Source organism: Pleurodeles waltl, chromosome 3_2, assembly GCF_031143425.1.
Source record: "Pleurodeles waltl isolate 20211129_DDA chromosome 3_2, aPleWal1.hap1.20221129, whole genome shotgun sequence".
Classification (NCBI taxonomy): Eukaryota; Metazoa; Chordata; class Amphibia; order Caudata; family Salamandridae; genus Pleurodeles; species Pleurodeles waltl.
Genome location: NC_090441.1, coordinates 42,891,319 through 42,916,244, shown reverse-complemented (window position 1 = coordinate 42,916,244; position 24,926 = coordinate 42,891,319). Strand labels below are relative to the sequence as shown.

General features: G+C 43.9%; 1 protein-coding gene across 2 annotated transcripts in view; it reads left to right on the top strand.

The window, feature by feature from the left end:
* Positions 1-24,926, top strand: part of LOC138286443 (ras GTPase-activating protein 4-like) — a 386,898-nt gene that overhangs the window by 291,602 nt on the left and 70,370 nt on the right. For both annotated transcript variants that reach the window (XM_069226706.1, XM_069226707.1), the window contains exons 10-13: positions 1,805-1,958; positions 2,572-2,636; positions 17,477-17,589; positions 19,330-19,522. In XM_069226706.1, coding sequence (XP_069082807.1) covers positions 1,805-1,958; positions 2,572-2,636; positions 17,477-17,589; positions 19,330-19,522 — 525 coding nt within the window. The remainder of the gene's footprint in view (positions 1-1,804; positions 1,959-2,571; positions 2,637-17,476; positions 17,590-19,329; positions 19,523-24,926) is intronic.

The following is a 24,926-nucleotide window of genomic DNA, read 5'->3' as shown; positions in this document are numbered from 1 at the left end:
TCAGAGTAGGTGATGATTCTAATCTCTGATCTCAATACATTCCCCATTGGAAGATCCGTAAACAATCACATCATCAATAAGAAATTTCCCCCCACGACATACACGCACCTTCACTCACCAATGAACACACGCATACACACACTCATACCCACATTCATACAGGCATGCATGCATCCATTCACACACACATCCACTCACACTGACATACATACTTGCACATACGCATGCACACAACACAACATACATGCACTCACACATCCATACATGCACACACAGACAACATGCATCACACACCCGCATTCACGCACGCACTGACTTACACACACACACCCACACACACACAAACACCCCCCACCCCTCTTGGAGCACCTGACTTACCTGGATCCAGGGGGTCCTCCAGCAGGAGATGGGACAGGGCACTGCTGCCAGAAGCAGCGTCCGCCAGCAGAACACCGCCAGGCCGGATCATGGGTCACCTTACCACCATCCGCTGGCATGGCCGCAGCCAGATTTCGGCCATCCTTCTGTTGGAAATCCAGCAGCGGTTATAATATGGCTGACGGTTGGTAGCCATGGCAACTGTCTTTTGGCACCCGTCGCCACGGCGGTAGGCAGTATATACCGCCAATGTTATAATGAGGGCCATAGTGAAGCTGCATTTGTTCCTGTAACAATTGCTCACCGTGTTTCAGACTAGTTACATCTTGTTTTTAAATAATACTTGATGAATGTTGCAAAATACACCTAGAAATGAAGTTCTCCAATGAGGCAGATGGATAGGCTTTGAAGACTGTAAGGTATCTGAGAAGGTGCAGAAGGATTGCATTCACAAGCTAGGCATACATGTTTATGTTCAAAGATTGTCAATATTAGCTGTGATGTTACAGGTATTTTAAACGTTTAAAAAAAAATCTTGGATAGGACCATAACACCTACCAGATGATATAGACTCTATAATACCAATGGAACCTTTTACTCTAGGGTTACCAGTGTAAATGTCTTACAGCTTGAATAGGTAGCTTTCTGCACCTAAAAATTAGCTTATTCACCTCACGTCTTTTAATCAAAATTGCATGATAGTCTTTCATTTCGTTTATGTTCTCCCCACACAGGTGCCATCGGCTTGTATGAGCACTATGTAAAGAAACTAAATGGTTCTGAAATCAATCTTTCCAAAAATATGCATTAGTCTGAATATCTTTGCATGTTTACATTTTCTATTGCTATTCTTTATGTATAACAGGTTGCAGCTTGCTGTCTGTCATAAATTTCCATTCAAAGTCCCCATCAAGAAAATAATTGATTGATCTCAACTTGACAATTTAACAAAATAATCTGAACGTTGAGCATAATTTAAGAATGTGCTGGGGTATCTGTGAATGGAGCACCTCTGTGTTACCTTTGTTGATACCCACGATTTGTATGCCCCTATAAAACAATTCCTTCTTAAACCACCAGATGACCCAGAATTCAAAGCATGGAGGTCTTTGCCTGTGACCAAGTGAAAAACCAAAGTTACAGGTAAGTAATTTCAGTTTCTGGGTTGGTGATATCAGAATTGAATATTTTGTAGATTTTGTGCTTCCTAGCTGTGGACTTGACAAATGTTATATAATCGAATGGCTTTCGGAGCAATTGCCGTGGGCTTTCTCCCTTCTGCGCTCTAGGAATCAATGGGAAATTTTAAGATCTAGGGCCATTCATATGACCAGGCATTACATTGAGTGAACCATCAGTGTTGGGTTCTTCAGTGTATCTGCCCTTTGAGTAAGGCATCAAAGTAGCCTTTTCTTTTTGTTCCTAGGATGAACAGATACATTTAATATCATTAATTGACGAAACCACAACTGCCGACTGCAGGCAGGAATTGGCAACTAACCTGGTCAAACTCTTCATGGGCCAAGGCTTAGCCAAGGAGTTCCTCGACCTTCTCTTCCGACTGGAACTGGAGAAAACAAGTAAGGAAAACGTTGTTGTTAAGTGTCATGTTTTTATGCTGGTACGAGCATCACATGAAATGCAATTTCTAGTTAAGATACTAGGGCCTAGAGACCTCCGCCTGTGCATTAAGTAAATAGGGTGCTTCTTGGCTGGTGTTGTTGGGTCTGAAAAAGACTTCCTGGTTGACAGCACGGCCTGAAGAGTTTGCTTGGGCGCCCCCTCTGTCATGATGTTAGCGTAAGACTCCCCTCTAACCTTTTCAAGTGCCTGAAAAAATAACATGCTACAGTGGAGGATGACATTCCTGAGCACCGAGAAAGCCTATGTTCAAAAATAGAGTCACTTTCAGTTTTTAAAGACATTCTTTTTTAAATAATCTCAGCCCTCTGCCACAGCCTGTTGTTACAAGCAGTGATAATTCTGGTAAACCCATTCTTCCAATGGTGACATAAAAAGGGGATCATTGCAGACGTTTCCTTGGGGCATCTACAAGCAGGCAACGGTTTCATTAATTTTCTTAAAATGAAAAAAAAAACCTTAAAACAGTTTAAAAATCGAAGTTAGGGCATGTATCCTGTTATGTTGGTCCAAAAGTGAACTGAATGAATTGTTTTAATTTTGTAATTTCAGATGAACCAAATACTTTGTTCAGAAGTAATTCTTTGGCTTCGAAATCAATGGAATCCTTTTTGAAGGTATTTGGGAACTGTATTTGTGAAATAATGTATGAGAGGCACGTGGCGGAAAGTAAATTGAACTAAGCAGATTAAATGTACTGAATTTGTTTGTGTCTGTCCTTCATATGGTAGCGTGTATTTACACCAACATAAATTCTCAGGGCTGCCTCTAGGGCGGTGCGACTGGTGACACCGCTCCGGGCGTTGACTTCGGGTGGGGTTGCCATGTTCACAAGCATCTTACGGTTTTAAAAGCACCTGCTGCCGGGTTCATTGCCTCCAGAAACTTTCAACATTGAAAATGTCCAGATAACTCTGGTGATTAATGGACCTTCTGGAAAGAAATTGACCTTTGTTTAGTGGCAGTTTTAGGCCTGGGCAGAGTGAATGGACTCCAGCTTCGCGGAATTCCACGGAGTTGAAAAAAAACTCAGTGGAATTCCGCGAAGCCAAAGTTCCGTGCCCCACAGAGTCCTCCTGAATGCGCCCATCTCGGAAGCGCTAAGCTGGGTCGGGCTTGGTCAGCCAGGCCTGACCCTGCTTAGCGCTTCCGAGATGGGCGCATTCAGGAGGACCGTAGGCAGTGAAAGCTGCCGTTTCAGGCCTCTTGTGCATGCCGGTGACAGGCCGGTGCACAAGAGGCCTGAAGCTGCAGCTTTCTGGATACAGGCCTGGGCTGTAGGCAGCGAAAGCTGCCGTTTCAGTCCTTGTTTGTACACCATTGTTCACAAACAACAATAAAAGAGACGAGGACCTGTCTGGGTCTTCCTGGGGGGTTCTCCTCCTCGTCCGACTGCGACGAGTCCTCTCAGCAGCTGCCTCCCTCCTATGCTCCGGTGCACGCAGCAGCCCATATTGGGTTGCTGCGTGCACCTGGTGAGCGCCGCCCCCTGGTGTGCCTAGCGTAGTTTTTTGGACAACTCTATGCTCTAAGCGGAGCGTGGAGTTCTGAAAACTCTGTTAGCTCTGCCAGCAAAGCAGAGCTCCCCGCACATCCCTAGTTTTGTCTCATATAAGGTAGCGCAGAGGGTTAATATGCCTTTTGCAAAGAACGTGTACTATGCAGATTACAAAGTGCATATAATGTAAATGAGTCAGTGGGTTCCTGCTTTTGATGGAGATATCCTTTAACTACTTGCAGTGTATAAGGTAAAATCATAACATCGAAGAGTGAACTAGAAACTGTCATCAAAGAGCTTCATGGAACCTGCAAAGTATAGGCTAGACCGTGATGGTTTTTCCCCAGTCTTTCATTATCCTAATGTTGCAAAAGTGTTCATTTGGGTACTGATCATTTCTTATTAGTAAAGACAATCCCAAACTGTGGTGGTACTTTTAAAATTCTGAGTTTGTGCTTCTCCAGATCAAGTACTCATAAACTATACTGCCTACAAGTATGGATGAGGTGACTCCTACATCTAGGGGTCCTCTGTCTTATGTAACATTTCCTATATACTGATTTACATATGTATGATTGTCTCTGTGTAATGTGTATGTGATGTAAAGTGCTCTGACACCCTACACTTGAATGAGTGGCACCATCAAACTAATTAAGTGCATCTGAGTGAGAGAGTGGGTATGGAGACTTGAGGGTACTGTTAAAGGGTGGTATTTGAGGGAATCTCGGTGACGGTAGGTATTGGAGACGCCAACAAACATTGTCGCACTGGGCATCACCACAGTAAAGCTGGCCCTGTCTCTTCTTGAGACCTAGTCTCCTGATTATCATTGATTGACATTATGATCGCACCCATGTTTCACAAAAAAAGATTTACAAATTTGTGGGGTGTTGCTCTGCTCAATCTTTGTTTCATGTTTGAATGTGCTTAAGGCGGGTGCATATTTATGTATTTTGTCTGTAGATAGTTTAGACTGCTCCTCGCCTTGATTTCATAGAAATTTATGATAAGCATTATAGTCCCTTTGAAAGTGTTGAAAAAGATTAAGTTGAAGAGGTCCTGTGGAGGGACGCGCCCTACTTGGCAACAAGGCAACAGATGGAACAGGTGGAAATGATCCTGCGCCATGTGAGCTTTCCTCTACGCCATCTTGGAGCGAGTGTGGTGTTAGCTAGCTGTGTGTGCACACTGGTAGTCTTCTACTTTGAGATAAGGGATGCGCAGCCACTGAAAATACCTCCACCACAGTCTATTATCCTTTCGCGCCAATACAAACATGGTCAATTTATGGTTAAGGTAGTTTTGGGATTACATATTCTCACCAGCCTCACCTACTTGAGAATCAGGGCCCGGGTGCCTCATGTCTTTTGAGCCTTTCTACGCGGGATTTACCCCACGGTGTGCTCCACAGTGGAAAAGCAAGTATTTTATGTGCATGATCACTCATGCAGACATCAACACCATCCTCTACAATCCTGTTCGGTGCGTCATTCATTGTAGAATTACCCCCAGCAGATAGACCCATACCCTGTGAACAGGATCAGAAGGACCACAAACCCATTTCTTTCATTGCAGATGTGTGTCTTTTTAGAGATGACTGTCACTGCTGAACGATGGAGCTCACGTGCTCTTAGCAATTATCTGTGGTTCTGTTTGTGAGTTCTTCCTGTGTAGTAACCTTTGTTGATGACAACAGTGCTGTGGTGTGTTATGGATGAAGAAGTGTGTCCAGTTTATTATGGTGAATTAAGGGACCACTTCTGTGTCTTGCGTGTGACTTGTGTCAGGTAGAGATGGTCTTTGGAACTTTCCTTTTCTGGTCCACTTTCCTTTATCCAAATATGCACCTAACCAGTGCTTAATTTGTGCTTGTTGTTGCCGGTGCTGAGCACCAGCACTTATTTTTGAGGGCCGGCACTTATTTTTCTGCCTCAAGCATTTGCTGCGAGCAAAACACACATATGGGAAAGACGGAGGAAGAGAAAAACGAAAAAGCGTCACAAGGGTAGAAAGCAGAACGCTGCCAGAGTGAGCTGAAGGGGCAGGGAGTGGCCTTAAATGGATTGAGGGGCCTGAGATGGCTTCAGGATTACGCCGCCTCAGTATTCCGTGCTCGCACATTAAATGCAGCAGCCGCGAGTTTTAGAGGAGGGATTTGGGCACCGGCACGTTTTTATTTACAAATTAAGCACTGCACCTACCCTCAGTGCTTAGTTTAGAAAAGAATGAGCGCCGTAGTCCACAGCTCTGCTCCAGCGGTGCTATTAAAAAAGGGCGCACTGAATACCAAGGGTTAGTCGTGTTGAATTCACCTCATAATCCACTACCAGATGTTGCTGCCCCTTTATCCTGCTCTTGCCGGTTCCTGCTTCTTGCCTACTTTTCTGTCTTTCTATTCCTCCTCCTTTCCAGTTTGTGTATTTTTCTCACTCTTGCTCTCGGTTAATATCTGATGAAGAAAAATAAGTGCCATTTCCCCAAAAATGAGTGCTGGTGGGCCCTACCAGCAAGCACCACCTCAAGTTAAGCACCCCTATTTCTCTGCAAACCCACAAGTATTCATGGTGGCAGCTGCCTCTATCAAATGCTCCTGGAAGAGGAACTGTGGATTTTCATACTCTTCAGAAGGGTTTAGGATTAGGCGTGGATGAAATTTACATTACACTGCCACAATGTATGCAATTTTGTGAATTTTGTGTTGTGCTAATGTCACCTAACTGTATTATTTCCATTCTTTGCGGCAAATCTATAGCATTTGAACAATGAAAATAACCAGAACGTGTGTGGCTGCTGTTCGTGGCACTTGTGTTTTAGGTGCTATTTCTTGGCGTGTAATACATTCTTACATTAAAAATTGATGGAAGGACCATTACACACTAAAATATAGGGCTAAATGATGGGTTTGAATTTCATGTAATTATGCATAATTTTGCAGAACGTTCACCTAATTATGCAAAAGTAAATCATGCACATTTCTCACACCCGTAAGTAGGATTAAGGCATAGAAAATTCCCTTTAAATGCTATACCTAGGCTAAGGAAAACAAATCATCTTGCTTCTATTGGAGCGTCAGGAGCAACCTTGGTAGAAAAGAAGAGGCCTATACCACAAATTATTGGGTCAGCATAGGCTTCATGAACCAATGGCGTAGTCAGAGTAGTAGTGCTTCCTGTCTTGTACGTGTCCATTCGGTATGTTTGAAGAGCTGTGTGTAAGGGGCTTTGAAACAGGGCGAGTGCACCTATTCAACATCTAGATTTTCACAAAGAGAGGAAGCAAAGCTGTAGCACTGAAGACTCTCCCCGGGGCAAGCGCCCTTCCCAGGAACCCATACTTGTCCAGGCTATGGAAGAGAGAACTGTCAAGGATCAGCAGGGCATGAGGTCCCTTAATCCCAATGATGATGCAGCAAACCTCAAGCCCTGAAACTTCTCTGGGAAACACAGAGGAAAGTAGAGTGCAGTTCTTATTGCTGGCCTATGCCAAACTCAAAAGAACACATGTTACAGTGCTGCTTTTTGGAATCCGCAGCTGAACTAGGAAGTGGCTTTCAGGATACTGACACAGACTACAAAACACATTTGTGGCCATTGCACCATGCAGTTCTACAGAGAAATACACATACTTTGAAAGTTCCTTTAGGGTAAAACTGGACATTCCTGCAATACTGGCAAAGGGTAGGAGGATACTTATTCAAAGCACTGACAAAAAGTAAGGTGGCCTATTCACAACAGTGTGAAATCAAAGGTATAACCTTACACGCTGTGTTCTGAATTTGAGCTCTGGACACACCATATAGCGCTATATGTTAGCCACCTGAAATGCCAGCCTAGAAGCAAGAAGGCTAACATGTAGCACATCCCTCGATTGGATGGTACCACAGCTCTTGGAATCTTGGTCAATGTAGTGTTACAGGTTACATAACTACATGTTACTGGCTTCAGAAATACACAAACATATTCTCCAGATGGACTCCAGGTTCAGATATTGGATTTTATAAAGCGGTCCCAAATTGGCAAACTCCCCCATACTACAGCCATGGGCCTTGGTACTGGGCCTCACAGTAGAAGAAGGGACATTCTTCAGGGATTTTTAAGATACCCTTTTGTTTCTCTCTGTGGGGCAGAGTCCTGTCTGTAGGGCAGAGACCTCTTAAGCACATTCCTGTCTCTACCTGAAACAGGTATGAAGATGACCATGATAACTCAAGCACAAGGTGGACTATAGGAGCACTCTAAAGCTCATGTATCCATGCTCAATGGGCAATCTGTGTTCAATCCTCCACTGCCTAACAAAGAGACCCATGCTATGGTGCAGAGCAAAGGCGATTCCTAATGCTCTCTCCTGCTCTGTTTTCAGCATTAAGGAAGTCTGTTAACACAAAAATTATTCTTCTTGACGCCTCTTCTTTTGACATATCTAATTGGACTTACTTAGGATACAGTGACTTAGGTTGTTGTGTACCTCTGAGATACTGATTTCCTGTGGTACAATGATGGCAGCAATGGAATGCACAGGTAAGCCGGTGGATCATTCCCTCAGAAGCTAAGACCACTGACATAGGAGAATGCAAATAGCCTGCCAGCTCTTTAGTGTGATGTTGGCCACAGACATTCATAGCCTCCTTAAAACCTGCGCTGGAAACTAATATCAACATTCTCGAAGAGTTGTGTCCATTTTTAACACTGTCATTGCTGGGAAGGAGAAGTAAGGGGTTCCCTGAACTGGACATCACTTATTTCTTCTTAAATAGTTCCGTCTCCTACTGTCACCCATATCCCACGTTATAGAGAGGCCTGCGATAGCAGGAGAGATGCTTTTATCATATCCGTCTTTGACTTTGTTTTGGAGAAAATTAAGGTGAGAAAGTTAAACGTACAAGTAAAGATGTTCCTTCCCTTCCTGATTAAATCGATGTAGTTCCTGTATTGAAGGAACCAGGTTTATCTCCTCAGTAGGAGGGATTTATTGGCTTCCATCCCATCACACTTGCTCACGATTTTCATCATTCTGTTCCTAAATTATGTCTTGACCATGACATGTGATTGCTAAATATTTGAACAACTTTATACGAGCTCCCTCTTTTTAAGAGTGTATGAATATTTTGTCTCTTTCTAGTACAGTTATGTGCTGTCTCCATAGTTTAGGGAAGAGACACGTGTTATCCTGCCACCTCTCTGTCTGTCCTAATCTAAAAGGTTCAGTACAGTCACATTCTTGGGAAGTCAGAGTGCTTCGCAGGTACGTCTGCTAAAGAATCCCATTGCTGTTCAGGAAAGGGGCATTATGCCAAGGTGGAAGATCTTATTCAGGGGAGCTGTGACAAAGATTCAGATCTTCTCTATGTTATAAAACAATTAGATTCTTCCTCATTGCACAGCACCAGCCATGCTGCTGGACGCCACCGGGAGTCCGGGGAAACAGTGGCTGATAGCACAAACTCTAGCATACGCTACGCACGAGACCAATTACTACAAATAGGTAAGCTGGATAATAATTATACACTAATATGAACCCTCATTTTCACTACTAAAAGAACATCTGATTAAATGAGATGCGGATTCATAAATGCGAGGTCTATAGTAAAACCCTCTACAGAGATTAATCGGATGTTAGAAACTGATAAGTGGGGTGTACTGTTCATAATAGAAACTTGGGCTTCTCATGACTCAGCCAAAGACTTGGACGAGGCCTGTCCACCAACTTTCAAAATATTGCACAGGCCAAGAGAGAACAGGAAAGGAGGAGGAGTGGGAATAATTTTAGAAGAAAAATTGAACTTAACCACTCTTGCTGAACTGAAAGGTCCCAAATTAATGGGGTTCTCATTAAAATCTGGGACAGGCTGTGTTCTCTCAGGAATCCTATGCTACCGGCTACAGGGCCCAGCATCCACCTACCTGCAATCCTTTAGCTCATCTCATAGTTAGCCCTTACCCACTCAAACGTTTTCATTCCGAGAGCTTCTAATATGTGGGCAGAGGGGGACCTGTCACTCTTTTATAAGGAAATACTGCGAAGTCCTGGGACTGCACCAGGTGGTGCACGGCCCCACCTACCAAGGCGGTCACACCTTGGATCTAATTCTTTTCATGAGAGGAACTAAGTATAGTGGATGACATTATATCAATGTGCTGGACTGACCACATGTTTGTGGCCTTTCATATTAATGTAGAGAAATTAAAAGCCCGGAATACAGAATTGGAAAAAATGAGACACGGGAGAGCCTGACATAAACCGAATGGGCCAACACAAGGACAACTGTTCCATCTAGCCACAATGAATGATCATAGGAGAATAGTAGCAGACCACTAGGAAGCCGTGGTGGAAAAAATTGTTGAAACACTGGATAGAGAAATACCCTTGAAAAATACTAAAACACGACGCAGGCCCTTAGCCCCGTGGTACAATACACTACGAAAAACATCTAAACAAGCCTGCAAGAAATTGGAAAGAAAGTGGTGCAGATCCTACACAGATGAGGATAGAAAACACCCAAAGAGTGCCCTAAATGAATATAAGAAGGAGGCCTGCAAGGCAAAAGGCATCTATTATAAGAATGCAATTCTTAAAGCCCCTTACAGCGCTAAAAAGGTATTTGATATCATGTGCGAACTAACTAACCTAGAGTGCATGAAGCAAGTAATTGAACCCTCACAGGCTCTATGCGATTACCTGACATAATTCTCTGATAATAAGATCAGAAAGATCATTAAATACATTGGGATCTCTCAACACGGGATAAATCTCAGCCTCAAAGTCACTTTTGCCAGCCAGTGTAGTAAGCTGGGTTCTTTTGAAACTATGACTGAGGAGAGCTTTTAGAGCCGCTAGCACAGTTTGGAAAGACATGGTGGATGAATTGCTCCCCCCACTACTACAGATTTGCAATCAACCACTAGAATCTGGCACAGTCCCACTGGCCTGAAAAAGACGATACTTACCCTCCTACTGAAGAAACCCGCTGTGTACCCTCTGGTCCTCAGTAACTATAGGCCAATGTCGCTTTTTCCCTTTCCTGTAAAAGTATTGGAACGCTCCAGGAGTAAAAAATTGCCCTTTATCTGGAAGATCACAGTCTCCTGGAGGATTCAGGCCAGAGCATGGGAGCGAGTGTGCTCTGCTTCTGGCCATGGATGAGCTCCAGGTGAGAGCGGGCAGTGGCCAGTCAGCAGTTTTGACACTACTCGATCTGTCAGCCGCTTTCGATACGGTGAATCACAAGATATTACCGACAAGATTAGCCAGGATTGGGGTCAGTACTGAATTGAATGGGTTCTTACCTGTCAGATCGATGTCAAGCTGTCTCGCTGCCTCCATACTGCTCTGACTTCAAAAACATCAAACATGGTGTCCCACATGGATCAGCATTAAGACCAATCCTTTTTAACATTTAAATGAGGCCTCTAATAACACTCATTAAATCCCATAACATTAGATTTGTGGATTACGCTGATGATACACAATTGATTTTTTCCATTGAAAGCAACAAGCTGGACGCTCTGGTCTCCTTCCATAACTCTGTCAGTGAAATTGTTAAATGGCTAGACAGGAATTCCCTAAAATTAAACGGGGACAAAACTGAGGTGCTTTGCTGTCCAGCTACCAAAATCCCCATGAAACTCCCCTCGAACGTGTGGCAACTGACAAAGGAGAATGAGCTAAAACAACCTGAGACGGTGCGCAGTATGGGAGATGATTACAAGCTATCCATGAACAGCCATGTTAATAAGGTGGCAGGCACCTGATTTACACTTCCTTGAGGCTTAAGGAAAATTTTACCCATGCTGCTCTCCAATGCAAAAATCTTGAGCCTGCGTAGCGTGATACTAAGTAGGCTGGACTACTGTAATGCTGTTACTGGAACAAGCTTCAGCTGCAAAGCTGGCACTAAACAGACCAAAGAGATCCTCTGCCTCCAGCGCTATGAAGGAACTCATTGACACTCGGGAAATCAGAGGACAGCCTTTAAATCTCTGCGCATAGTCTTCAAAGCACTCGAGGGTAAAGACCTTGTATCCCTGCAAAGAAGATTAAAAATAACCATCCCAAAGAGGTGCCTTTGGTTTATCTACAGAAAATGTCATTTACGTGGCACAATTCTGTAAAAAAAGACAGGGCAGTCAAGCCTTTTACGCCAGAGCTGCTCAGCTTTGGAATCATTTTCCAGCTGCCCTAAGATCTGCAACAGACCTTCCACACTTGAGAAAAGCCTTAAGAACTTGGCTTTTTCCTGTGTCACTCATGTGCACTCATTTGCTCCCTCAAGAGCAGTCTGCGTTTTTTCTATACATGTGCCTTCAGCACCAGTATACCTGTTAGGTGACAGTGTGCTTTATAAGTGTGGTAGATAGATAGATAGGTAGGTAGATAGATAGATAGATAGATAGATAGATAGATAGATAGATAGATAGATAGATAGATAGATAGATAGATAGATAGATAGATAGATAGATAGATAGATGGTTCACTCTGTGTAAAATCAGCATGTTCACTAGTATGTCCTTCTTAGTTATGTGTGAGAGTGCCAGGGAAAGCTCAGTTTGTTCTTTAGTTGCATGTTCACATAGACGTGGGTGCACCTTCCTGGAACATCTCTGCCGGAAGTAACAGGGTGCTGTAGGAAGCTCTTCTTTTCTACACTCACCTCACACATCTGAAGCAAATATTACGGGCTGTAAGAGTCTTGTGTGGTGTTCAGAAACCGAAGCATGCCCTAGTGCTGAAGCATCATGACTCCGATCAGCAGAGCCTGCAGGCCAAGTCTGGACTGACCACCGTATGTGGCCTTGTGATCCTGGAAAACAACTCTGGACGAGATGTACGAAATTTCTGATTTGCAATTTCCTAATTGTGTTGTTTTGCTAATTCCAAAACAGAATGTAGGAATGAATTGTGGCCATATTTTCTAACTCGTACTGTACTTGCTTCTTTGTTTTGGTTATTGCATTTTGCAATTACAATCCCGGTCACAAATTGCGAACATGACCACAAATGCAGAGAAGCACTTCCTGTTGCTGGGTAATTACCTTGAAGTGTTTTTCATTTCAATCCTGGAAAGCAGTCAGCGAGGTGGTGGTGTTCAGCTTCCAGTGCAATTTGAGCAGCGAGCCACAGCTTCCTACAGCAACAATGGCAAGACAAGAAACAGAGAAGAAGTGAGGGGGCTGAAAAAGAAAACTCAAGTTCTCTAAAAAAGAACTTTTCAGAGAGAGTGCTGCAACAAGCTGACCTCCTGTTTTAAAGATCTTCCATGACTGTCCCGAAGGCGCAGAACAAAAAGTATGGCAGGAGATGCAGCAAAAATAAATGCTGTTGGAGTAATCCAGCAGTCCATTGATGAAATTAGGAAGAGGTGGTACAACCTCAGGTCACACACAAAGAGGAAGGTTGTGACTCAGGTGTGTGAGCCCCAGGCAAAAGGAGGTGGTAACTATACTGCCCCCCCCCCCCCCACCCAGTACACTGGATTCAAGGGTGGAGACTGCCTTGGAGCCGGAAGCAGTTTTAGGTTTAGCAAGGATTGATACATCTGCACCTGCAACATCTCAAAGTAAGTGTAATCATTTTTTATTTACAAATCTGTTACCCCAAATCTGTATTCTACATGTATTAATTATTCATCATAATACACAGTTTTTAATAAGGAGTCTTTACACAACCATCATAGTGCATCACAGAACATGCAGTCAATAATTCACTCACTATAGTCAGACTAGGAAATGCATTTAACAAATTATTGCAAATAGTAATAAATAGCCCTTTTCACTCAGACAGAAATCCATTCTAAGTTAATTCTTCAAACTGATCAACCCGAGGAAGACAGTGATGACTCACACATGTTAGTGGAAGATCCCATTGAAATAGATAGTCAGCCACGCCTCATGGCCAAGGTAGCAGTGCTTCATGCTCCCCACAGCCACCATCATTGCATGATGTTGAAGCCCTACAGCCTCATAGTCCTATCCTTTAGCCAGCTGAGAAGCTACAACACCAACGTGTATCAGTGAGAGCTCGCACTTGGCGCCGTGAGACATCTCCTGGCAACCAAGCATCGCTGGCAGATAGTACAGCTCCAGATAACCAGTTATTTGGTGGGCTTGAGGGTTCCATGCTGCCCATTCAGTGTCTGCAACATAAGCAGTTAAATCGATAGCCTCACCAGTGCAATTGAGAAATTATGTCTACAAATGGCAGAGGACAGCACCAATCAAAGATGTAGAGAAACACTGCAGTACGGAGGATGGCTTAACCCTTTCAATTGGGAGATTGGCACATGCCACCTTAACCTTCTTGAGCCAGACAGTCCAGTCAATCTCCAAGTGGAAGTGTGCCACTTCAGTGGGGATTTCTCAAATGGGCTTTGGGGAGATTACCTCCGCAGTCAAGGCACTACAGATGTCCCAGTACCTAGTGGGGTAGCTGCTAAACCTCAAGATTGTGAAGAAATCTCCAGTGTCAACAGCATCTCTGCTACAGATGCACACTCACTGTGATGCAGCTGAAGCTGTACTTCTGCTGCACAATATGTTGCCATAACCCATTCGGGGCATAACCATCAAAAAGAACCAATAGTGTTTTATAGTTGTGTTTTCAGTGACAACTGATATTGGATGTGGACATTACTTTCCATTTATATGTTAAAATTAGCAATTTGATGTAACAATTTATAAAACCTGACAATAAAGGTTGTTTTACTTTGAAGTGTCAAACTAGTGTAAATTTTATTTATTTCTAGTTTCACATATGGCTTCCCTTGAAAAATAAGTCCCTCCACTGCTCTACTCTCCTCTTTTGGCTGCTGCACAGGTGGCTCAGGATCTTCATCCTCCAAATCCGAGTCTGGCACAGTAATATATAGACCTTTCTTGGGTGCAATGTTATGTAGATTGGCAAACATTGCCACTATTTTGCATATTGTAAGGCACCACCACTTTTATGTAGGCACCGGAGACAAGTTTTCGGCAAGCCAAATGTCCTTTCAATCACTTCCCAGTGCGAGGCTGGGCTGTATTGTATCACCTTTCATTTTGGGTTGCAGGGGATAGGCATGATGTCAGAATCTATGGATCACCTAGAACAAAAAAATAACTTTGAGCTTTCTTTCATTTAGCATTTGACAAGCGCAAACATATGTGTCACTAATTTTTTATATCATTACCTAATAAATAGACATCATCAAACTCCCCTATTTCCAGCCATTTGTATATTCCGTTGTGGCTAAACATGAAGGAGTCATGAGTGCTCCCTGGGTTTTGTGACCCAATATCAGTTATTAAATTGATTGCGCCTCACACTACTTGAATGTTAATAGAATGTGTTTTTCCTGTTTCTAAACAAATATTCTAGATCAGATGAAGGACAAATTGGAACATATGTTCTTTCTATACCCCCTATGACATGGGGAAATTTAGCAAGCCTGCAACATTTTAATTTAGTAGATTGAATTGTTGTGCATTTCTGGGTAACTATGTGTAGAGATTGATATAGAGCAGTATAGTATCTAGAAATCTGCAGAAAAAAGGTGAAAGCACACTTTGAGAAACCCCACCACCAACAGCAATCACACACTGGTAACTGCCAGAGGCCAAAAGGTGTAATAAGCAGAACACCTGAACATGGTTGAGAATAGAATAGCTGCACAGACTATTGCTTTCTAGTTGTAGCTTCAAAAGTGCAATCATCTTTAATATTACAGAGCTGCTTAGACTATTTGTCAAATATCTCATCCTCATTATGTTGGAAAATGGTCAGCCTGACTCTGAAAATCCTCTCCTGTCTCCGCTTCCTCCTCTTCAAAGCAGTCGGTATTCACATCCTCCCTGCAATCCCATACAGTGCAGCCATTCTGGGTCAGATTTGATAGTGTGCACACAGTTACCACTGAAATGAATTGATGGTAAATTGCATGTGCAAATGGTCTTTTTGCGACTAGTTGCTAATTGTGGCATCCTGGAACATACGGTTTGCGGATCACAAATATAGATTCTATAAATGGAAATCACAAAGGGCCAGATGTAGGAAGGAAGCAATTTGCGAGTTGCAAATTGCGAGTCCTTCCGACTCGCAATTTGCAACTCGCAAATTGCTATGCAGTACGGTGTCTCAGACACCGACTGCAACTCGCTATGGGGTCGCAATGACCCACCTCATGAATATTCATGAGGTGGGTCGCAAATTGCGGCCCCATAGCGAGTATAGGCACTCGCTAACATGGAGGCCTGCTGACGTCAGCAGGCCTCCATGTTAGCGACCTGCTTTTAAATAAAGCAGTTTTTTTTTTTTGAATTGTAGCCCGTTTTCCCTAAGGGAAAACGAGCTGCATTTCAAAAAAATCCGAAACCTTTTGTTTCGGTTTTTTCAGGGCAGGGAGTGGTCCCTTGGACCACTCCCTGCCCTGAAAAAATATTTTGGGGTCCAGTCTCAAACTGGAAGGGGTCCCATGGGGACCCCTTCCAATTTGCGAGTGGGTTACCATCCACTTGAAGTGGATGGTAACTGCTACTCCATTTGCGACCGCGTACGCGGTCGCAAATGGAGTTGCATACCACTGCGACTCGCAAATAGGAAGGGAACACCCCTTCCTATTTGCGATTCGGAAATGCATTTTGCGAGTCGGTAACGACTCGCAAAATGCATTTCTGCATAGGAAACACGCATTTGCGAGTCGCAAACGCCAGATTTTGCCGTTTGCGACTCGCAAAGTGTTTCCTACATCTGGCCCAAAATTGGGTCACTGAAAATAGCAATTCGCAAAATGGTTGCATCACAAAATAGTGATTGTGAATGGCTTTTGTACACCACAAGTAGCCACTTTTAAAGTTGCAGACCAATTTGTGATTCACAAATGTTAGTACATCTAGCCCTTAATGATGACATTGAGCAATAACACACAGGCGGTCATTCTGACCCTGGCGGTCAAAGACCGCCAGGGCGGAGGACCGCGGGAGCACCGCCGACAGGCCGGCGGTGCTCCAATGGGGATTCCGACCGCGGCGGTAAAGCCGCGGTCGGACCGGCACCACTGGCGGGCTCCCGCCAGTGTACCGCCGCCCCATTGAATCCTCCACGGCGGCGCAGCTTGCTGCACCGCCGCGGGGATTCCGACCCCCCCTACCGCCATCCAGATCCCGGCGGTCCGACCGCCGGGATCCGGATGGCGGTAGGGGGGGTCGCGGGGCCCCTGGGGGCCCCTGCAGTGCCCATGCCACTGGCATGGGCATTGCAGGGGCCCCCGTAAGAGGGCCCCTACATGTATTTCACTGTCTGCTGCGCAGACAGTGAAATACGCGACGGGTGCAACTGCACCCGTCGCACAGCTTCCACTCCGCCGGCTCGATTCCGAGCCGGCTTCATCGTGGAAGCCTCTTTCCCGCTGGGCTGGCGGGCGGTCTGAAGGCGACCGCCCACCAGCCCAGCGGGAAAGTCAGAATTACCGCCGCGGTCTTTCGACCGCGGAACGGTAACCTGACGGCGGGACTTTGGCGGGCGGCCTCCGCCGCCCGCCAAGGTCAGAATGAGGGCCACAGTTTGCAAACGTTGATTTTGCACAAACCCCAAGTAAATTGATGATTACACTATTTTCTCATGTTGAATATCATCACAGATTCTAAATGGTGATTACTGTCCTATTTAGAACATGTGTTGCAAGGGAAAGTCATTCTTTCTGTGCCTCCCCCCACCCCCAGCCCAGAAAAAGAACATGAACGAATGATGTATTGGTGTGTTTCAGTCTAACAGCTTCACCATCTTCCCTCTCCTGCACATGACACCTGTCAGTGTACAGTTTTTTTGCTGGTTCTGTTACCCGCACCAGCATCAGACACAAAACTAGACTAGGATGCTTGGACCGCCATTTCAATAGATGTTGCTTGCTTCCAGGCAGACAGGTCTCCACCCGTGTTATTATTAACGCTACTGTTTGCATCCCTCAGCCTGAATCATTATTCTTTTCTGCAGGTGGCAGGGATGCGGTATCTGCACAGAGTTCTTGGACCCACTGTAAACCGTGTCTTTGAGGAGAAAAAGTTTGTTGAATTGGACCCCAGCAAGGTGGAGATAAAGGATATCGGGTGAGGTTTATTTGAAAAAGCTTTGATGAAAACCAAAAGGGGGTCTGGAGCAAAACAGGAACAATAATGCATATCCACCTCTCATCACCACATATTAGTAGCGGAACCTTGCTGTTGATATGTAACTAAAATTAAGGTTTCTACATTTGGGAACAGCAAACAGCTTTCTGCATGTGGCCATTTCCGTTTTAGTTCTTGGTTTTTAAGTTCAGCTGTCAAGCAGAACAATTGTTAATACAAAATAGTGGTCTTTGTGGCCAGTGGTCACCGCTTTCAACCACTTGATTTCTTTGACCAGCTCTTTCCGCCAGTGGCTTGAGACTTTGTCAATCCGGTCTTGGCTCAGACCATTGGAGCATTTATCTCTCGCTTAATGCTGTTGGATGTCTGAGTGTATCCTACTGCTTGCATTAAACTGTATGGGGAACTATTTTATAACTACAGACATGTCTTTCTCCTCCTGCAGTCTCAGTCCTGCGAATCTTGCTCTAATGTGCCAACGCTATATACGTTAGCACATTAAACACAGGCCTATTGGCTATGGCAGTGCTTGTTCTACAAAAGCTTTACAAGTGAATCTGCAGTAGCCTTACTCTGCTAAAATATTAGCACAGTGCCAGTTGTTGCACTGTCATCTACCAAAGGAGGCAGGGGTGTGCAAAACACATTTTCTCTAAGCACTGCCTGTATTGTGCTTCCTGTTTGGTAACTGGGTTTGTTCATGAAGTATAGGGCCTAATTACAACTTTGGAGGACGGTGTTAATCCGTCCCAAATGTGACGGATATACCACCTACCGTATTACGAGTTCCATAGGATATAATGGACTCGTAATACGGTAGGTGGTAAATCCGTCACATTTGCGACGATTTAACACCGTCCTCCAAAGTTGTAATCAGGCCCATAATCATTAAATAGCTTTATAAATGCAGCCAAAACATTCTAGGCTCCAACTGCAGAATACGTTCATGTTTTTATGTTTTTTTATCGGCTCTAGAATGGATTCATGTACTTATTTAGGGTGATTTACTAGCCCTAGAATACATTTTGGATGCATTTATGGAGGATTTACCGGTTCAGAATATATGCATTTATTTATTTATGGTGTTTTACGACCTCCATATATAGAAATAAATGTGTGTGTGGCTTTTTGTGTAGTACCAGCATCTGAGCTTTCACCTGCTTCAGACCCTTTTACACTCTGCAGACAGTGGTAAGTGGCGGTGGAGGGGTGTGGTGGGAGAGAAATGATACTCAGAATAATGAACAGCAGTATGGGTACAGGGCAGTTGTGTTGAACTGGCTTCCTTCTTCCACTTGGCCTGTTTGTCAGCCAACCCTGACACAGGGCTGAGTCTTCTGCAGTCCCACCGTCCTTGGGAGTGTACAAGGGGTCATTTTGTAAACTCTTCTTACTAAATGTATACATAGGGCCAGTGGGAGCTCTAATTGATGTTAAAGTAATGTACCTGACTATGTTTTATAAATATGCATCGCTGAGTGGTTCCTTTAGGGCACTGTTATTCCCAACCCCAGTCAATGGTTATTGTGAATTTTGGTGCTTTGTTATTGCAGAATGTTTTCGCTATTCTATAAAAATAAAAAATAAGATTTGAATAAATGGTCACATCAACAGGATAACTTTGAGTGCTTTGGTTGATCATGGATGTTGACTGCCTTGTTCAGTCAGTGGTTGCTGCTTCCGCAGTGATACTGGAGCTTGTTTGTGATCTCTCGCTAGGTGCTCAGGCCTCCACAGGATCCAGACCGAAAGCGAACTCATCCAGGTCAGCACACAGCACCTTCAGTCTTACCTGACCGACCTCCTCATCGCCATAGTCAGATCTGTCAAGCACTGTCCAGCTATTGTGCGTGCCACCTTCCGGCAACTGTACAAGCGTGTGGAGGAGCATTTTCCAGAAAATAAGCACACAGTGAGTGCAGCGACTCATCCCACCTTTGTCCGTTTGTCCAAGTAAAATCCCCTCCCTCGCCTACGTGAAGCCTGACTGCATTTATTAAACAAAATTGAACAATCTGTGAATGAAATCCCGAGGTTGAGTGACAAAGGTTCCCATCTGTTGCCGCAAGCATCTAATACTAAACATGCCCCTCCCCCCAATCGAGTGACTTTTGCAGACAAGCACCAACAGATCACACATGACACAAGGCAAACCAATTAGGTCATTACAGGTGTACAGTGCTCTCATAAGAAAGGCACCAGTGCAGTGGCGGATAGTGACATTTCAAATTGGTGGGGCGTAAAAGTTAAGGCAACAGCACTGTGATTGTGGGGGTGATTGGCAGGGTTTGGTCAGGTGTAACAATCAGAGCACCTTCAGTCTTACCTGACCGACCTCCTCATCGCCATAGTCAGATCTGTCAAGCACTGTCCAGCTATTGTGCGTGCCACCTTCCGGCAACTGTACAAGCGTGTGGAGGAGCATTTTCCAGAAAATAAGCACACAGTGAGTGCAGCGACTCATCCCACCTTTGTCCGTTTGTCCAAGTAAAATCCCCTCCCTCGCCTACGTGAAGCCTGACTGCATTTATTAAACAAAATTGAACAATCTGTGAATGAAATCCCGAGGTTGAGTGACAAAGGTTCCCATCTGTTGCCGCAAGCATCTAATACTAAACATGCCCCTCCCCCCAATCGAGTGACTTTTGCAGACAAGCACCAACAGATCACACATGACACAAGGCAAACCAATTAGGTCATTACAGGTGTACAGTGCTCTCATAAGAAAGGCACCAGTGCAGTGGCGGATAGTGACATTTCAAATTGGTGGGGCGTAAAAGTTAAGGCAACAGCACTGTGATTGTGGGGGTGATTGGCAGGGTTTGGTCAGGTGTAACAATCAGAGCTAGCTCTGATCTGAGCACCATCTGTCTATCTCAGGGTTCTGCAAAGTCGGTCCTGGAGAGCCGGGTCCATGCCAGATTTTTAGTATATCCACATTTAGAAAAAAGATGTTTCAGAAATCTACATTTTTATAAATGTGGATATGCTAAAAATCTGGCATGGACCTGGCTCTCCAGGACCAACTTTGCAGAACCCTGGTCTATCTAATGAAATTCAGAGTTAAAGCCTGCAATTTCTATGAAGTAACTTATTGTTTTGCTGTGCCCAGAATTCACTCTAGTAAGATCCACCCTTCGGTTATTTCCCCGAGTGATTTCTGCTTGCGAAGATCAGATCATTGGCTCTGAGCAGCGTTAGCATCCACGCCACTTCTGTGTGTCTTAGAAAATGGCCTCTGCTGTACGCAGGTGCTGATAAGTTACACTGACCCAGTGCGGGTTAAACCCTATGGAGGCCCATAGGCAGTCAAATCTCGGGGCACTCCTCACAAACTTTCTCCTAAAACGTTTTTAATTTTACCAAACAACAATTTTAATAAACCAATTTTATTACACACAGCTAAACATTACACCTATGCAGTTTGCACCATTTTCTTTTTTACAACCTGACAGAGGATGAGCTTTTAAGAGACAAACTGTTATGTGAATCTGATGTCTATGGTTCATGTACTTTAAAGTGTTAATGGGTACAATACATTAATACAGTTTTTTTCTCTATAGAGTCTTTAATGTAAAGTTTTCATTTCTTTGAGTTCATTCCTTTTTTTCTATCTTTTGGAAACAATTTAACAAAGCGTGATTGTAATTTTCTTTCAAGATCAAATCCATATTATTTTGGTCTGTTGTCGTGGGGCCCCTAAAAGGAGTGGGGTCCATAGACTGGTGCCTACTTTGCCTATTTGGTATTCCGGCACTGAACTGACAATATGCTAATTGGTCAAATTAGCTGTGAACAGATAGTGAGACTGCCAATAATGGGGAAATGTATGAAACTTTAAGGAATAGGCCAGTTAGGAAGCATTTCAACAATGGGTAAATGAATGAAAATGACAGCAATGATCCAATTAGTGAGACTGCTATCGGAGCAGTTGCTGATATATACAACAATAGACAAATGCATGAGACTGTAATGCATAGGCTGATTAATGAGCAAAACAAAAGTGTGACAATTAGAGTGTCAACATGGCTCTAAAAGATGTAGCTTATTTTAGAGTCAACGGAACTGGTTCTAGCATGTGCTAATTATTGCTGCTGCATAGCTCCCTAGACTCAACTCAAAGTGCATTGAAATTGATTCATTTTATTTTGATTTGACACATCTAATGCCATCGTCTTGCTTTTTGCATCATTGCACACATTCACTTGCTTAATGTATGGTCGCCACTAAATCCGAACAGGACCAGTATTTTCACTTGTAGAGAAAAATACTCAAACCCCACATCAAATTAACGTTTTACCATCAACGTTATGAAGAGGCATAGATTCACTTTCTTCCAGTTTGATTCATTACTTATCAGTTAAATTTCTTCATTGATTCTGCCAAGAATTAGTCATGATATCCTATGAAATAGATTACATTCTTTTAAACAGTGATGCTGCCAGTCACCGGTCAGTCTGTGAATTAGGCAGATATGCACCAATTAAGGAGATGAACAGATGCAAAACAATTGACTGGTTGATGAAATTGCCTATGAGATTTCCAGCAGCAGCCAGGCTGCCAACAAGAGTAATTGCCAGAATTTCTACTGTGTTTGCATGTAATGGAGCACATACCTCTTACTTGCAGTCACCGCCTTCAGTCTCAGTTCCAGAGCTCAATGAATTGCAGCAAAACCCCTGTGCCCAGATGAAATAGTGGATGTAATGGCGGTGAATGCAATGCCAAAAAAACTTACAGATACTGCTGTCAGCCAAAAGCCTGATCAAGTTGAGTCAACGTTCCTTAGTAAAGCTAGCAAACGTAACCAATACTAGAGCTGCTTGCATGCTGTTTGCAGCATGAGAGAAGCACCAGGATTGGTTGGAGCAGGCTAACCCAGCACTCCTTTTCAGATAGGGGCCTGTGTCTGCAATCTGCCCAGCTGCAAAACAGCTCGGATTGGTGCAGTCTGAAGGGAATGTCAGGCTGGCTATCTCAAAACAGTCGGCTAATCCGACACGTGCCCTCTGCACTTTTGGCTCTTGTGATTCCTGCTGCCAATCATCCGGAACCATCCCCGCCCTGGCTCACAATTGAGCTAGAACAGCGCATGCATGGCACTTTATAATAACCATTTTATTAATTTAAATGTGCTGCTGCGCACCACTTGCAGCAGGCGGGATGATGCTTCTCTACCCTAAAGGAGGAACCGCCACTGCGACAGTGACCTTCAAGAAAGGTACAAGAAATCTAAATTTTTTAGGCATTGAATTGTCTACTTGTGAATCCTCACCTAGAGCTGTCAAGCATTATATTGAGGCTAAAAACATCAGAAATGACAGCCTATATGACAATGGCTAACATGGCAAATAAAATGCTTTCAGCTATGAAACGTAAAGATAATGCATCTAATTTTTAATTGGGAAAGTAATTGGGAGGTCCAGAATTGTTGTTAGTGACTCACTGATGAGCAGTGTTAATGCAGGACACGGGACAGCGTACATGCAAGTGTGCTCTAAAAGGCACTGACAATGCCAACATCTGTGCTTTTGTACAGCAGGAAGTTCTTGGTGTTGCTCTGATGATGCTGTAGTTTGATCTGATAAACACTGTACATCCAAATCAAGGCTCTATATGAAATTGCTAAAGTGAGAGTCTGTTGAGTACAAAATACTGGTCCTATTTAGACTTTAGCATGAATTGGCACAGCTTGATGAACAGTTAGTAAGGTCACAGTCCTGTGCCTTCCATTTGCATGGGTCCCTGGTACACATGAGCAGGGCTTTAAATGGGATGACTGGTATTTTGCTGCTTCTTCCTGTCACTGCATCCAGATTTATAATGCAACAACTGACATTACACCTAAAACAAGCCAGGACTGTTGGCTTTGTCATTGATTGTTAGCTGCATAAGATAAATAGGTAGCAACATAGATTTGTTGTATGTAATATTGAAAATGCTTCAGTTCTGAAATGAGGAGGCAAACAATTATAACGAGTCTCTTTGAAGTTACATCAAAGGTAATGAATGATAGTACTGCTGCTGAGTTAAGATTTTTTTTTCACTCTGACATTGAGGGCAAAAATGGAGAGCCCGATAGAGGCCGGTCTCAGCGCCTGCTCTTTAGAACTGTCGGCGCTGAGCACCAGCAGGACCTGGTCTTGCACACGAGGAATGCATTTGGCCAATCCAGGCTTTCTAACAAATAGTGCTCTGCATTTTCATTGTTGTAGTTGTTTTTTTTCTCATTACATTAATGGGATAATAGTCCCAAAGCAATTGCCAATAAGTGCAGCAGTGGATGACAGCGTTACACATGACATACGTCCCTTAGCAACAATGTTGCTTAGTCGATGTCATATGGTATCCAAACTGCCTCCTGTGGGGTTTTGGGGTGTCTTGTTGAAGGTGTGAATAGTGGGTCTTTGCACATCTAGGTAACTTCAATGCTGACTCTGATGATTGCCCTGGGTTACCACTTATCTCTGGAAAGATGAAGACAATTTGAATCCAAGTACCTACCCAGAACTATACTCCTACAGTAAGAAGGTAGCTTCAAAGGTGGTTTTGTGGTGGCCAGTGGGCAGGTATAGGGGTGGTATTGGACCTGTGCCCGATAAGGACAAGGGCCCTGTCCCACCACAGTGTAACATGTAGGCCACTGTTAGTCCAGCTGTCTCTTACAGCTCTGCGACACCAGGGGTGATGCAGAGGCAGGACCAAGGTCTGTCATCTTGCATTAAAATGGGGGTACCTAGAACACTGCAGAGTTTTTAAGAGGTAATTGAGAGAGTCACTCTCATCTGTCCCTTAGTAATGCTTACTGTGGTCATGTTAAAAAAAGGGAAATACGTTCGTGACATTACATAAATGACTTTTGGAGAGTTGCATCTTTTTAAAAGCCTAATCTGGATCACTAAGTTACACAAAAGAAAGTTATTTTGGAAATGTATCCCCTTGCATGGACATCATGCTTTATAGCATCACAATAAATTGTCACTCGAGTGTCACATGTGAGGCACTGAAATGTCACACATAGACACTCTAGAAATATGGGAAACCCCTGTCTGGCATAATAGCCGTTTATAACGTTTGCTGACACAGTTGTGAATTCTTAGGAATGTAACCTGCAGATGTTATTAATTATTGCCACAGTGTTCCTCAGAGTGTTTGAAAAGTTTCAGCACTCCAGTCATCATCCTTTTGTGTTGCTAAAGTCGCCCTAAGTGGCCAGTGTATACCCAGACATGGGTCCTTTACTCACTGTGCCACAGGAGTGGCACCTGGTCCCAGGATGCTTGTTTTTGGTCCAGGGAGGACCTGGCCTGGCAGTT